General features: G+C 38.5%; 2 protein-coding genes across 3 annotated transcripts in view; one reads left to right on the forward strand and one right to left on the reverse strand.

The window, feature by feature from the left end:
• Cul1 (cullin 1) overlaps positions 1–3,661 on the forward strand; it is a 26,336-nt gene extending 22,675 nt beyond the window's left edge. The window contains exons 17-18 of the mRNA XM_027368646.2: positions 50–220; positions 349–3,661. Coding sequence (XP_027224447.1) covers positions 50–220; positions 349–429 — 252 coding nt within the window. The 3' untranslated portion in view covers positions 430–3,661. The remainder of the gene's footprint in view (positions 1–49; positions 221–348) is intronic.
• LOC113816604 (uncharacterized) lies at positions 3,657–12,788 on the reverse strand (the record flags this gene model as incomplete). Of its 2 annotated transcripts, none has more annotated exon segments than XM_070116216.1 (9): positions 3,657–8,756; positions 8,949–9,140; positions 9,284–9,507; positions 9,832–10,018; positions 10,246–10,384; positions 10,776–11,010; positions 11,809–11,958; positions 12,153–12,421; positions 12,635–12,788. In XM_070116216.1, coding segments are annotated over 9 exon segments (1,702 nt in total), but the record flags the coding sequence as incomplete, so codon positions are not given.

The raw sequence follows: 12,788 nt of genomic DNA on the forward strand, positions 1-12,788 counted from the left end.
TCTTAACTCTTCCAATCCTCCTAAAGCATGCATGGTCCTTCCTCCACAGATTGAACAAGAATTGACCCATAAACACATAGAGGAGGACCGCAAGCTCCTCATCCAGGCTGCCATTGTGCGCATCATGAAGATGAGGAAAGTCTGCAAGCACCAGCAGCTTCTCATGGAAGTCCTGAATCAGCTGACTCCCAGGTTCAAGCCTCGGGTCCCAACTATAAAGGTGAGGTTCTTCCCAGGGATGTATGGGTCTTCAGTGATGGGTTGAAATCTAATGGAGTGATATTTTAGTGTGATGTACCATTAATAAAATTGATCAATATCAAGATTGTAATGCCAAATATTTTTCAGCGCTGCATTGACATCCTGATCGAGAAGGAGTACTTAGAGAGAATAGATGGCCAGAAGGATACCTACAGTTACCTCGCGTAAAACTGGAGGCTGCAGCATCACAAGAGGAATCGTTATTTTGCCGAACACACTGCAAATATCAGATGTGCTAGGCCCAACCTGCCGTAGCTCTCGAAGAGAAAATGATAACCATAATCTGAGCCTCGCGATACACTCATGCTAAGGCTTGCATTTTGCTGACTGGATCACTCGTATTGCATGTCATCCTTGCTCATTTAGCCCTTCTATGAGTGTGGGCTTGGCACTTCACAGCCCAGCCTTACTGCTTCAACATGCCCCTTTCTGTTTAGACTGTATTTTTATCACACAGGTATTAGAGCCATCCATCTCAGTTTAGACTGTTGTACATTTCGATCATCACAGTGATAGCTGTAATAATAATTGAGTGACTGGTGGTATTAAGAAAGTACTATGGGAATATAGTACTTGTCACCATAGTCATCGTTGCTAATTATAAGTGTTATTGTGATGATTGCCTTCTTTCTGGTTATTTGGATGATTATTGTTATTATCATAATCATTACTATTATTATTATTATTATTTTACTTGAATTTAGGATAAGTTCATAGTCGCCATATCATGATATACATTCTAGGGAGTGATTCACATGTGATCAGACCAGCAAATGTCAAGCATTAGAAAATACTTAACAATATTATCTGTCTTTGTGTTGTGAACTGGAAAGTGAGTTAATAAGAATGCGATTCTCGTCTATACTAAGTCCAAGATAAGGATACTCACTGCGACCCAAGGACGCAACCGGGTGTTTGCTTATTCTTCAAAAGAAAAAAAAAAAAAGAAAATACATAAAAAAATGTTCCAGTGTCAAGCTTTGAGATTTGTACATTGTAGCCAAGTGGCTTCTCCTTGCTGCTTAATGTCTGAGCATTTTTTTTTTCTTTATTTTTTGATTATTTTTTTTCTTTTCTTTAACTCGTTTCTCCATTTCCTTCCGCCCTTCCCCCCCTCTTTAAGTCTTTCATGTCTTCATTAGGGGAGAGAAAGTTAAGAGATCCAACTCTAGGATTTTAGGGCATTGGACCAAGATTGATCTGTCGTCTGTCAGTCACAGCAGATCGATGCAGGTAATCCACACATTTTCCTGTCATCGATGTCCTTTTTTAAAGTAATATACCATCATTTTTTTTTTCTCACTGTCTGTGCAGAGGGATCTCTAAAAAGGTGTGCATTGACTGGGTGTTGCTCTCCCTGTACCAGCTGTGCCCCGGCAATGCAGTGTGATATTTTAGCTATCCTGTGCCACAGATCAAAACCTCACCTCTGCCACTTATTATGCTCTTTCTGTGATCTGCTGAAGGAGGTGGCCTGGCGTCTAGCATTTATAGAGTGCTCTGTACTCTCCAGGGCATGTTAGGTAGAAGCATATGAAAAAAAAGCAAGGAAAATGATGTCTATATATATTGTTTGAGTTACCCATCTTAGTAAAAAAGAAAAAAAGAAAAAAAAAATGTATAGCCTGATTGTCTACAGACAGTTTTACTTCTCAACCCTAATTGTTGAATTGTCCCGGAATTTAACAAATAAAATGTAATTAAATTAATCTTTGTTTCTTGCTACATTTTTGTCATCATCAATTAGCTTTTTATGAATATAGTATTTACTGAATGAAAACAGTTGCCAGTAATTGAGGGTAACTTGACTGACTTATCAGGTATTATAGAGATGTTGCATCTACAGTAATCTACTTGTATTGCAACAGAGTTGCTGCAAATAGCAGGTTTTACACTTCTCAAAAATGTCTATAAAGGCAGTACATGGTCCACTGTTTCAGGGAAATATGTTCAAATTACAAGCATTTTTTTGCAAGTTAAAGAATTGTTCTCACTGCACTAAGTAAATGTTTGGGGGGTTTTATGTAAATTATTGGCATTGTCAACATATAATTATTAGTTTAACCCACTTAGTCTTTCAGATAAGCAAAATTAAGTTCTCTTTTATTATTACCCCTTTTTTATAAACACAACTGATCTGTTGGTCATTAACACTTAAATAGGTGTAAAATTACCGTTATAATTCCTTGTTTACTATTTTACATAAAAGTATTAAAGTTAAAATGACGGATTAATTTTTGTAATGTATATTGGTGAGTCTTAAGTGACCACACTAAGCACTCCATATACCAATACCTTTTGGGGCTGTGGCAAGCAATCACTCCAGTATATATTGTATATTAGAATGCTTGCATGACATATATATCATGTAATGCTATTACAAGCCGTCTATAAATATCAAAATGATAATTTGAAAATATCTGTAGGACACCTTCTGTATGGAAGAAGTTAGTATACCAATTTTATATCTTTCTTGAGATACATTGCATTTTTTTTTTCTTCATCCATGTATTTTTTCTTGGCTTTAGTATCTTCTGTAGTGGCACATCCAGTGTCATTCTCTGGGCACTATTTAGGGTTCTCATATTCACATCAGTTAGGGAGAAGTTTGCATCGCCAGGATGTAGGGGCAAAAGAGTTCCTTCAATTGCAGATTTTACAAGTAGAAGTGTCACCTCTTGGTTGTGTTGTAGGAAGAATTTGCTACCATGTGGACAATATATTAACCCTCTTCCATACCCGAGGACAGTTTAGTGCCTCCTGCTGCACGTGGATTCACCCGTGTACAGGAATGTTTCACATTTCCTGCTCATGAACTTTTTTCCCAGTTCTGCCACCATCCAAGGGCATGGGGGCTGCTTTATGTTAGGTTTGTGATGTATTTAGCCTCTATTTTCTGTAGGTACATATTCAGTGGGGGTCTATGTTTCATTTCTTTGTGCGAGGGATTTTATGCGGTTTACTGGTATATCACCCCCTCAGCTCTCTCTGTTTACAGGTATTTTAAACTTGTAATGATGAAAAAAAGTGAAGTGTTACCGAGTGAGATTGTGTTTGATCTTGTGTACATAATGGTGTTTGCCGAGGATAAAAAGGCAGTTTTCGACACTGTACCATCCTGATGTTGCTAAATGTGAAAGCACTAATATAATATCCACTATATATATATATATAGGATATGTTCTTGCAGCAACTTCACATGGTACTCTATGCAGATAGCTCCACTGTATCAAGTCAAGAATTTATAACGCAGGTCGTGAGGGAAGGAGCATCATTGCTGTAAATACTGTAGAGTTTTTATGTAAACCTTAATGCTATAGTACCAACAACTTTTTTTTTTTTGTTCTAGGATACCATTTTCTGTTGGCTTACGGGATAGAATAAATTATTTGATGTTTAAGATGTTTTGTTTTATTTTTATTCTTTCCTAAATCTAACAGTCTTACTCAGTCTCTTTATGATGGGTTTTGTGGTATACATTGTACAAGTAAAATGGAGGCTGAAGTAGTACACTGAATATGTATATATCAGTATCTTTAACTTTTATATCCTTATAATGAGTTTGAAATATGCTGGTTGCCTGATTGTCTAGTATTACCAATTTAAATAAGTAGAATGGTAGAAAGAAGAGATAACCAGCCAAAAGAAATGAAATGGATTTGTTGCAAGGCACTTCTGTTTGTAATCATAGTACAAATAACATCAATACAGGATGATACGAACTGACCCCTAACAAACAAAAGATCTCCGAACTAGTGTAGTGTATGCTTGAAAGTAAACAAAAATCTTCCCCCAGGTTGACACACTTTATTTTACTATGTACAAGAGAGGATGGAGATAAGAGAAGAAAAGGAATCCTCAGAGAAATAGAACTAAAAAAAAATAAAAAAATTAAAAAAATGGTCCTCAGGTGCTTGTGGGTCAGGTACGTTATTCAAAGAACTACAATGAGCAAATATGCAGGTACTCCATCACAATCAAGAGACATGGTGTGAGAGAAGCAAGTAGCAAGTAGGTTCCTGCTCCGCCTTGGTCATCTGCTTCCTGACTTGTTCAAGCAATTGGGAAAAAAAAAGTCCATTTAGTAAATTTTGTTCAGAGGTACACAAAGAAAAAACAAGACAGGATACACAAAACATTTGGTCTACCATAGCAGAATAAGAATAGCTCAGTAACACAACCGATCTTTAATTTTGCATTTCATTTGGAAATTCTACCTCTAAATGCCATGTTCACCTACATGTATCTGTTATGTACATTACTGTGGGTTTTCATTTAATTAAATGGTACTGGAGTCTAGCTTGAAAATGCTTACCAACATTGTACATAATTTCGCTTTGAATTATCTTCAAACGACAAAGGTATAAGGAACAAGGATAGTTTCATGTATCTTCCAGAGAACAACAAGAACAGAATGAAAGAAAAAAAGGAATGAAAAGTTCAAGCTAATTGAAGTAGAAACATTTACTTGATATACAATTTATAAGAAGTTCATTGTTTCACTCAAAGCAAAATGAATAATAACACACTGAAGACCTGTGGCTTAAGTTTGCTGAAAGTTAACTCATACACATTTAGACATATGGAATAATAACAATTATAATAATGATAATAATAATAACTTCAGGACGGATAACAAACATTCAACAAACATGAACTGGATAATGTGATGAGACAAATGCTGCATGGCAGGTGTGGAATGCAGGGATACACATAAGTGGGGAACTGGAAATGGGTGTGTTACAAGAGAAGGCATGTCCCAACAGCAACAAAGAGACTAGCTGTGGAGCATGACCAACCACTTCAGAGCAGTCCGTGTGAAGCTTTGGCTCTGATCGTGTACTGCTCGGCAACAATGAGCTGTAACAGATAGTCATGACCAGTACTGTGGTGTGCAAGACAGCCATTTACAGCTGTTAGATAACTGTTAATTGAAGTTACAAGCTGGCATTAGAGGTAATGTTAACTTTTGTTATCAAAACCCCGTTGGTCGAAGCCAGTATCTTTTTACTTTTTTTTCTTTTAACTCTATGTACAATATCTCCACAATCCCTACAATAAAATAATGTAGAACATGTAAGCAGATGTCTATGAAGAAAGTGCACATATGCTAAATAAATACCATCATAGAAGATCCCAATGATGAACTTGAAAATATTATAAGGTCCTCAAGCTACAATCTGTCCATAAATATGAAGCTAATTATATACCTTGCACTGGCTAAAATTCAACTACCGCTAAGAAAAATAGCCAGTGCAGAAATAAGACGGACTTAAACTACGGTAACCTAAACCTGGAAGACAATGATTTCCCACAGATTACTGGTGGCAAAATTTTGATGCTGAAAGTAGCCTGGAATAATTTCCACATTCTATTTGTATTGACCTTTTTTTCCTTTTAATAATCTCTTACATCACATATAACCGACTCCCTGGGGCTACCCCTTCTCTGAAATCACAAGCTCTATAGTAATACCATGTTATGTGTGACTTTCCTTTTGTCAACTGTACAATGCAACACTTAAACAACTGTAATCCTGGAGCCTAGTTGAAGTTTCTGCAACACTTTACACCAGATCTGTGCCTTCATCATTGCAACATAAATATGACCAAAAAGAAAAACAAACTAAAAAAATGAATACCTTGTCACTTTAGAAATAAGCATTTCTATTTTTCTCCAAAATCATTATTCATCTGCAAATGAAGGACAAGAAGAAAAATGATTCCAAGAGCCATTATTTGCATCTTGCTTCATGTCCCATGCAAAGGGACACTTATTGCAGAGCCTAAAGCAACTGCAATGCAGTGAATAATTAACTCAAAAGATGACAGTTCACATCACAGTTTGCAAAGTTACCAAAAAGTAAGATAATAAAAAGGCCAATAATAATGTGAAAAGAATCCTCAACAATGTCTTTCTCTTCTCTGAAATTTACTTTCAAGGAGAGCTTTACAACCCCCTTTCCTTCTCATTTTTCTTAAAAGCAAAAGATTTTGAAAACCTATTCCTTGAGTGCTTGACTGTGTTGTCCTGCAGCAGTCAGTCTTTTGGGAGCAGGGAAATTAATTTTCAAATATGTTGCGACAAAGTTTTTAGAATTTTGCCTTAGTTTAGCAAATTCTATCCCTCCTAGATGAACAAGCTTATCCCATAAATTATGCTATTCATACAATGCACTGTAGTAATAGTAGCTAATGAATATATAAGATGAGCATCTCCGTAATCAAGCCAAAATTCCATCTATTTCTAGTCTTGTATCAAAACTGTAACTGATTATCTTAGGCAAAGCTTTATAATGATCCGTAAAAAAAAAAAAAAAAAAAAAAAAAAAAGTTGCATAATCACATTGAAAGAGGAGTCTGTGTTTCATTCAGGACGTGTTTCAGAGATTGATCCTACGGTACCAGCAAGTTGTTTCGGAATGTAAGTTGCTTTGAACCTTGCCTCTTGCACCTTCCAATAACAATTTTGTTACAGTGTCCATGAGACAAAGGTTCTGCAGTTCCTTAACAGGAAAACCTTTTTATGCCATTGAAAAAAGCTGGGGCTCTACAAACATAGCATTTTCTGGGGCTGGACGATTTAGAGACAAAAGATGTGACGCATGAAAAACCACTGCATGTGCAGCTGGCTACCTATTAATGGCTAACATGATAGGTCACCTGTTTAAATGATGTGACCTTCAGGGCTATAGAAACAATTGTTAAGGGTGCACTAATGTGATATAACAATGACAAGATGCAATACACCTGATGTAACAATTTTAAAAACAGCACAACAGATAAAAGTGCATTTCAGTACATTTATGCATCACGTTGAAATTCATGTCACTGGGGTACAACACGGGAATATGTTTTCCACTGGTATAAAAAGGTGAAGTTATTCTAGCAGCAACTTTGCTGCCAAAACCCATTTCTAAAAGAAATGCCTGAAGTTTTCCACAATGGGATTGGGAATATTCCCATACTGTCCATGTGGTAGAACAAAACTCTACAGTAAAGCCTGTCTATAAAAGAGTAATTTTCAAACCACAAATATGCTCATGGCATGATGTGGGAGTATTCCAACCATTTCATAATAACATTTGTAGGTCTTTCCTCCCTTCTCTTAAAAAAAAAAAAAAAAAAAAAAAAATGCTCTTTTTGTGAAAAGCCACCTAGTAATCATGACCAGTGATCACTAGTTCATCTCAGTATGACAAAAAATCTAATATAAAAATATATTAAGAAACTTTGTATTTACAAGAGAACACTACAGTAAACAACAGGGTAATCTTTGTGCTAAGCATTGCTCGACTTGCACTTCCAGTATCTAGCCTGCCCCTCCTCCCACCCCAACAAGTACAGGGACTTTGTGTTGCAAAGACACAAATTTGTTTGGGCTAAAGTGATCTATTTTCTGGCTGTGCTACATATATATATATATAATTTTTTTAGGTATTTTTTTATATATTTTTTTAAAGAAATGTGATTTTAACATTTTCTCTCTCTATAGGCCCCTTGTAACCATTAACTGAAAGAAAGGACGACTACATCCCACTGATATGAAGTCATTACTTCTTTTAGAATAACAGAAAAGCATAAATTCTCATTCTCCTTCAGCCTGCTAATGTTCCATCTACACTTTCTTTTCTTGTAACTTTCACATGTATTTTCTTGAGACATCAAATAAAAATTTCCTTTCTTTCCCAAATTGCTTCCATTCACTGGCTTCACCACCGGATAAATAAAAGAGAAAAAGACGAAGAAATGTCTCCATTCCACCTGTTCCAAAAAATAAAAATCCTCTACCAAAAAGGAGAACCAAACCTGAACAAGTCCTGCCCGTCTCTTTAGGCAGTGTACTCTACCTGCGACCTCTTATGACCTCTACTCTCTCACTTACTGACAAGTGTGTATGCTGCCTTTCCTTCGGAGGCTTGCCCTGCCCTCCAACTAGGTTGGACAATCTCTATCACTGAAAGTTTGGTGTAGGCACCGGTACCCTTGAGAGAATAGCGTTGTTTAGGTCTTCCTATGAGCAGAACCTGATGTTGGAGGTAGTGAGTGGGTGCTTGGTGGCTGTCTATCACTTTCTTTTTCATTCCCTCTCTTGAGGAATGCAGGCACTATCCTCACCTCTGAGGTTGAGCTTCAGAAAGACATGGGAAATATTGGCAGTCATTTTTTCACTATTTCATACAGCATCATCTTTGTGACCACATCTCTTACTGTCACACGCTAAAATTCCCTAGGAGACACATAATTACGCATCACCCAAGAGCATTTGGGCATCCCAAAAGGAAGGGCTTGAGATGATGAGATGAGAACCTGGATGCAATGCAACCTAGTGTCTGCCAGGGGATCAGAGGCGTGAGTAGAAGAGAAGGTACGGGGTGATGATAGTGGTCCGCATCATGTCACTCACTTCTGCTGCACTTACAAGTTTGATCTTCTCATCATCACACTCAAGCCACAGACTCTCCCTCTCACTGCTTTTGCCATCCTCCTCTATGTCTGGAATGATGGCCAATGGAAGAAATAAATAATTAAATTGCACTGACAATGTCTTTGCAAGCTGTTTCTTACTTTTTTACACTATAAAGCTAAAATATCAAAGATAAAATCTACATTGCTTTAAAAAAGAAAAAAAAAAATCATTGCTACAAGTCTTTTTCTTAAGAAAAAAGACCTATGTCCTTAACATACCCATGTGGCCATTCAGTCCTGACAGTGGACGTATGTGATCGAGCTGCAGACCACAACATTTGATCCATTGACACTCCACTTTGGTGCTGCTTACTGGCTGTGAAAAAACTGGCTGTGAAGGTGGTGCAACTTGCTGCTCTGGGCATCTTGATGAGTCTAGTGCACTCAGACGCACAAAAGACAAGTAGTGTCCTGGTGGAAGATATAACATTTTAAATTTCAAGTACAACCTTTTTGTTCTCTGTTTACTAAGACCTTGAGGGAATAATCCATAATATATCATTGTAAAGACAGGTCATATTAAGACAGATTGTTTGAAAGATCACAGTTCTGACCTGAGGAGAGGGTGGCACCCAAGTGGCAGACAACTGCTGTCAAGTGGTATGGCAGGTGGCCTGAACTGAGCTTGCTACTGGAACTGGGTTTGGACCCTTTGTCGTCCCTGGCCAGCTCCATCAGAGCCTGCTTTTTGATCTGCTCCGTGAGGCAGCTCCGACAGAAGCAGGACAGCTCTAAGGGTGCTGGCATGGCCTCACTGCACTTGGCAGTAAACATATTCCTGAAAGTGGAGAGGATCCTGTCATGAATGCAGTTCAGGCATTTTATTTAGTTCTCAAACTGGTGGGTTTTCCAATTTTAAATTCTTTGGGTAGCACTTAGATAAAATGAAAATGCATTTTAAAGTTCTCGATTTAAAGAAAAAGAATGTATTTCATAAATTACTCTATAGCAAATATGTTAAGTCATTTTCATTCCAAGTTTTTCCAAGATAACTATGAATCATTCCAGGTACCCTGTGACTTAAAATATTTCAAGATCATTTCAATAAAAATACTAAGGAGTCTATTGGCGAGCTTCCTTGAATGAACCTGTTCCTCCCCACCTGTGGTAGGAGCTAAAGCGCTTGACATGGATGACAAGATGGTGTGGCAACTGGGAGTAGTGGACTGAGCGACGTGCCTCGTTGTGGTGGAAACAGTGATCACACCAGTACTTGTTGTTGTCGCGTAGACATTCCTCCTCACACAGTGCTGACATAAATACCTGAGGTTCACTCACGTTTTCGTCCTCTGTGTAAGAAAATTGAAATAAGTAATATATCTGGACCTACAATTTACTTGCATACATTACAGTACGTACTCCATGGGTGAAGAAAACAACAGATAAACATAGACTCTAGATGAATAGAACAGAAAGAGAAAAAATTGAGCAGACAATTGCAAAATAAACAAGAAATAATGCTAGTTGAAAAGAATACCATTAGATCCTGGAGTAAAAGCACTCCATCAAGGCTTACCATCAAAGTCAGCCTTGGTCTTGACAGGAACGCAGACCTCAAGGAAATTCTCTTCCCGGCCTGTCACCTGCTCGCACTCTGAGCAGCATGTCTCAAGGCACATTCGGCCTACAAATTTTGAGCCTACAACATCAACAGCCTGCGGAGAGGAACAGGGTAACTGTTTCAAATAAGACTGAATACTTTTGAAGGGTAATTTTTAAAAAATTCCTCTCTGTTATTACCATGGAGTTTATTTAGGACTTTAATTGCTTGGATCATACATATTATTATGTGAGCAGGGATACCAACATCAGGTTGAGCTTACAGCCCTTTTTCCCACTGTTTTCCCTGTCATATCATATGGTTAAGTCAGCAAGAGTAAAGATAACTTTTTTCTAGCATATCTACATTCACTGGAAATATATAAAAATAATGTAATAGCAAAGATAAAAGAGCAGTCTTGATAAAAATGAAAACCATTCATAATATTCATGTACTATAAGGCATGAGCCTCCACAGAGCCTCTACCTCCCTCTCCCTTCACTCACCTTGCTGGAGTCCTCCTCTATCGCCTGAATCCTTTCCGACCTGCGGCGCAATCTCTTAGGCTCTGGGAACCCTGGCTCCTCCTCCTGCTCCATCTTGGATGCCTCTGGCCCCAACACCCCATTAGGCTTGCCCTGACGTAAGTCCTGAGGCAGGTGGCACAGCTGATCCAGGAGGCAGTGAAGCAGCTCGTGAGCGTCCTGTTGCCGGTTCCCCTCAAACATTGGGTTTACCACTCTGGAGGCGCCACAAGGGAGAGAGTGATAGGAGGCGGCAAAGTGTGGGGAAATAATGTTAAGTTCAATGAAATAGATGTAAGTTGATAACTGTAAATTCTCATATAAAAAGAAAATGCCTTAAAAATTTACATCCGAGAATGTTTTCATATTTCACGAGCATGTCTCAAAGGAAAATGTGCTAAATTCAGTGCCTGATGTTGCAGGGGGAGGCTGATTATAACAACTGAGAAAACAGTATTACCAACACTGACTGCAACTGCACACTCTCTCCTACATCATCACATGTACAATGGCAACAGAAGGTAAATACATGTCTCTTTAGTGTGTTTGTAACATCTGTGTTTGATTTACAATGCATTTTTCTTTCTTTCATTTTTTTTTTCTTTTTTTTGTGGGGGGGTGAGGGATTACAAACTCTGAAAATAAGGTTGCACTGACTCTGTTACCTCAAAGAATAAAAGAAAGACAGAAAGAAAGAAGGCTATTTTACAAAGGCAAAACGAAGAAAAAAAAAATAGCTTATACTTAAAAGACTACATACAGACAGAGACATATCTAAATATCTTCTGGTTGCTGGTTTAGAAGGAAAACGCTGTCTTTTTACCACATGGCCTAAGGACCGAGGAACAGTCTCTCCCTGCACTAGCAGACTTTGGCACGTCACATGTTCCATTTTGTCTTGTTGTAGGAGGGAATTCTCCAAGTATCAATCAGCTTTTTTCAAAGTATAACAAAATTATGCTACATCATTCCTGGATAAAAATTCATAAGTAAGATGTCGGTCCAATTGTTTTACCTAAGAGCTTCTAAAAAATCGTAGGGCTGGAAGGCTGGAATCCGCTTGCTCTCTGACAGTCCTCGCTCCTCCTGACCAAGACTCACGAAGACCCGATGTAACTCTGACAGGAACTGAATGCGCTGATCTAGGTTGGCATCGCTCTGATTGCTGAAGAGAAATAAATAAATACAGATTAACCTATGTCTTTTTATGGTACGGCACAAAGTCACATATATCTTTATCACTGCTTCACGTACAAAGAAAAACAGGCAGTGCTATTACAGGGATCTTTCTTTTTCATTCCCCTTATCTATTAAAGCAAGGCCTGAGTTAGAAGCAATTGCCCCTACAAGTAGACTCACCCTGCGGCCTGGAGGTGCATGTGAAGATGGTGCAGGTCATGGGTGAAGCCTGGGAGGAACCTCAGGGCATACAAGACTGAGTTGAGGAAGCAGGTGTTGCCCAGGTTGGCAAGAGGACAAACTCCTGTGACCCGGCCTCCACCATTCCCTAATTCTCCTGTGCTTGTCCCAAGGCTTCCACTGGCCTGGGAGGAGCCTCCACTTGTACGCCGACTGCTGCTGTTTGTCGCATTCCTCCCCAGGCTCATTTTGCGCAGCATTGGTGGTGTCTGCAGGAAAAAAGACAGAGAAGCAAGGATTAGAAAAACAACTCCCAAATGAAAGGTATAATACCAAAATTTATGTAGAAAAAGAAGAAGAAAAAAGGAAATTTAATAAAATGAATTCATCTTGGGTTCTACTACCAAATATATCAGTATAAACACAAACAATATGAAACTACCTTCACTCTGTCTCTCTCATATAATGGGATTCATACTCACCTTATTTCTGTCGTCAGTGTCACTTGAGCTGGAGGTGCGAAAGCGATGGCTGGTTCTGGGCTCTGGTGCTGGCGAGATGTCTGAGTTGAGGGCTCGCTTGCGACCTTGCCGGAGCGACAGACGCGACGACTTGCCGCTCCCTTGAGTCGAGCCC

The sequence above is a fragment of the Penaeus vannamei genome, chromosome 38 (assembly GCF_042767895.1).
Source record: "Penaeus vannamei isolate JL-2024 chromosome 38, ASM4276789v1, whole genome shotgun sequence".
Taxonomy (NCBI): Eukaryota; Metazoa; Arthropoda; class Malacostraca; order Decapoda; family Penaeidae; genus Penaeus; species Penaeus vannamei.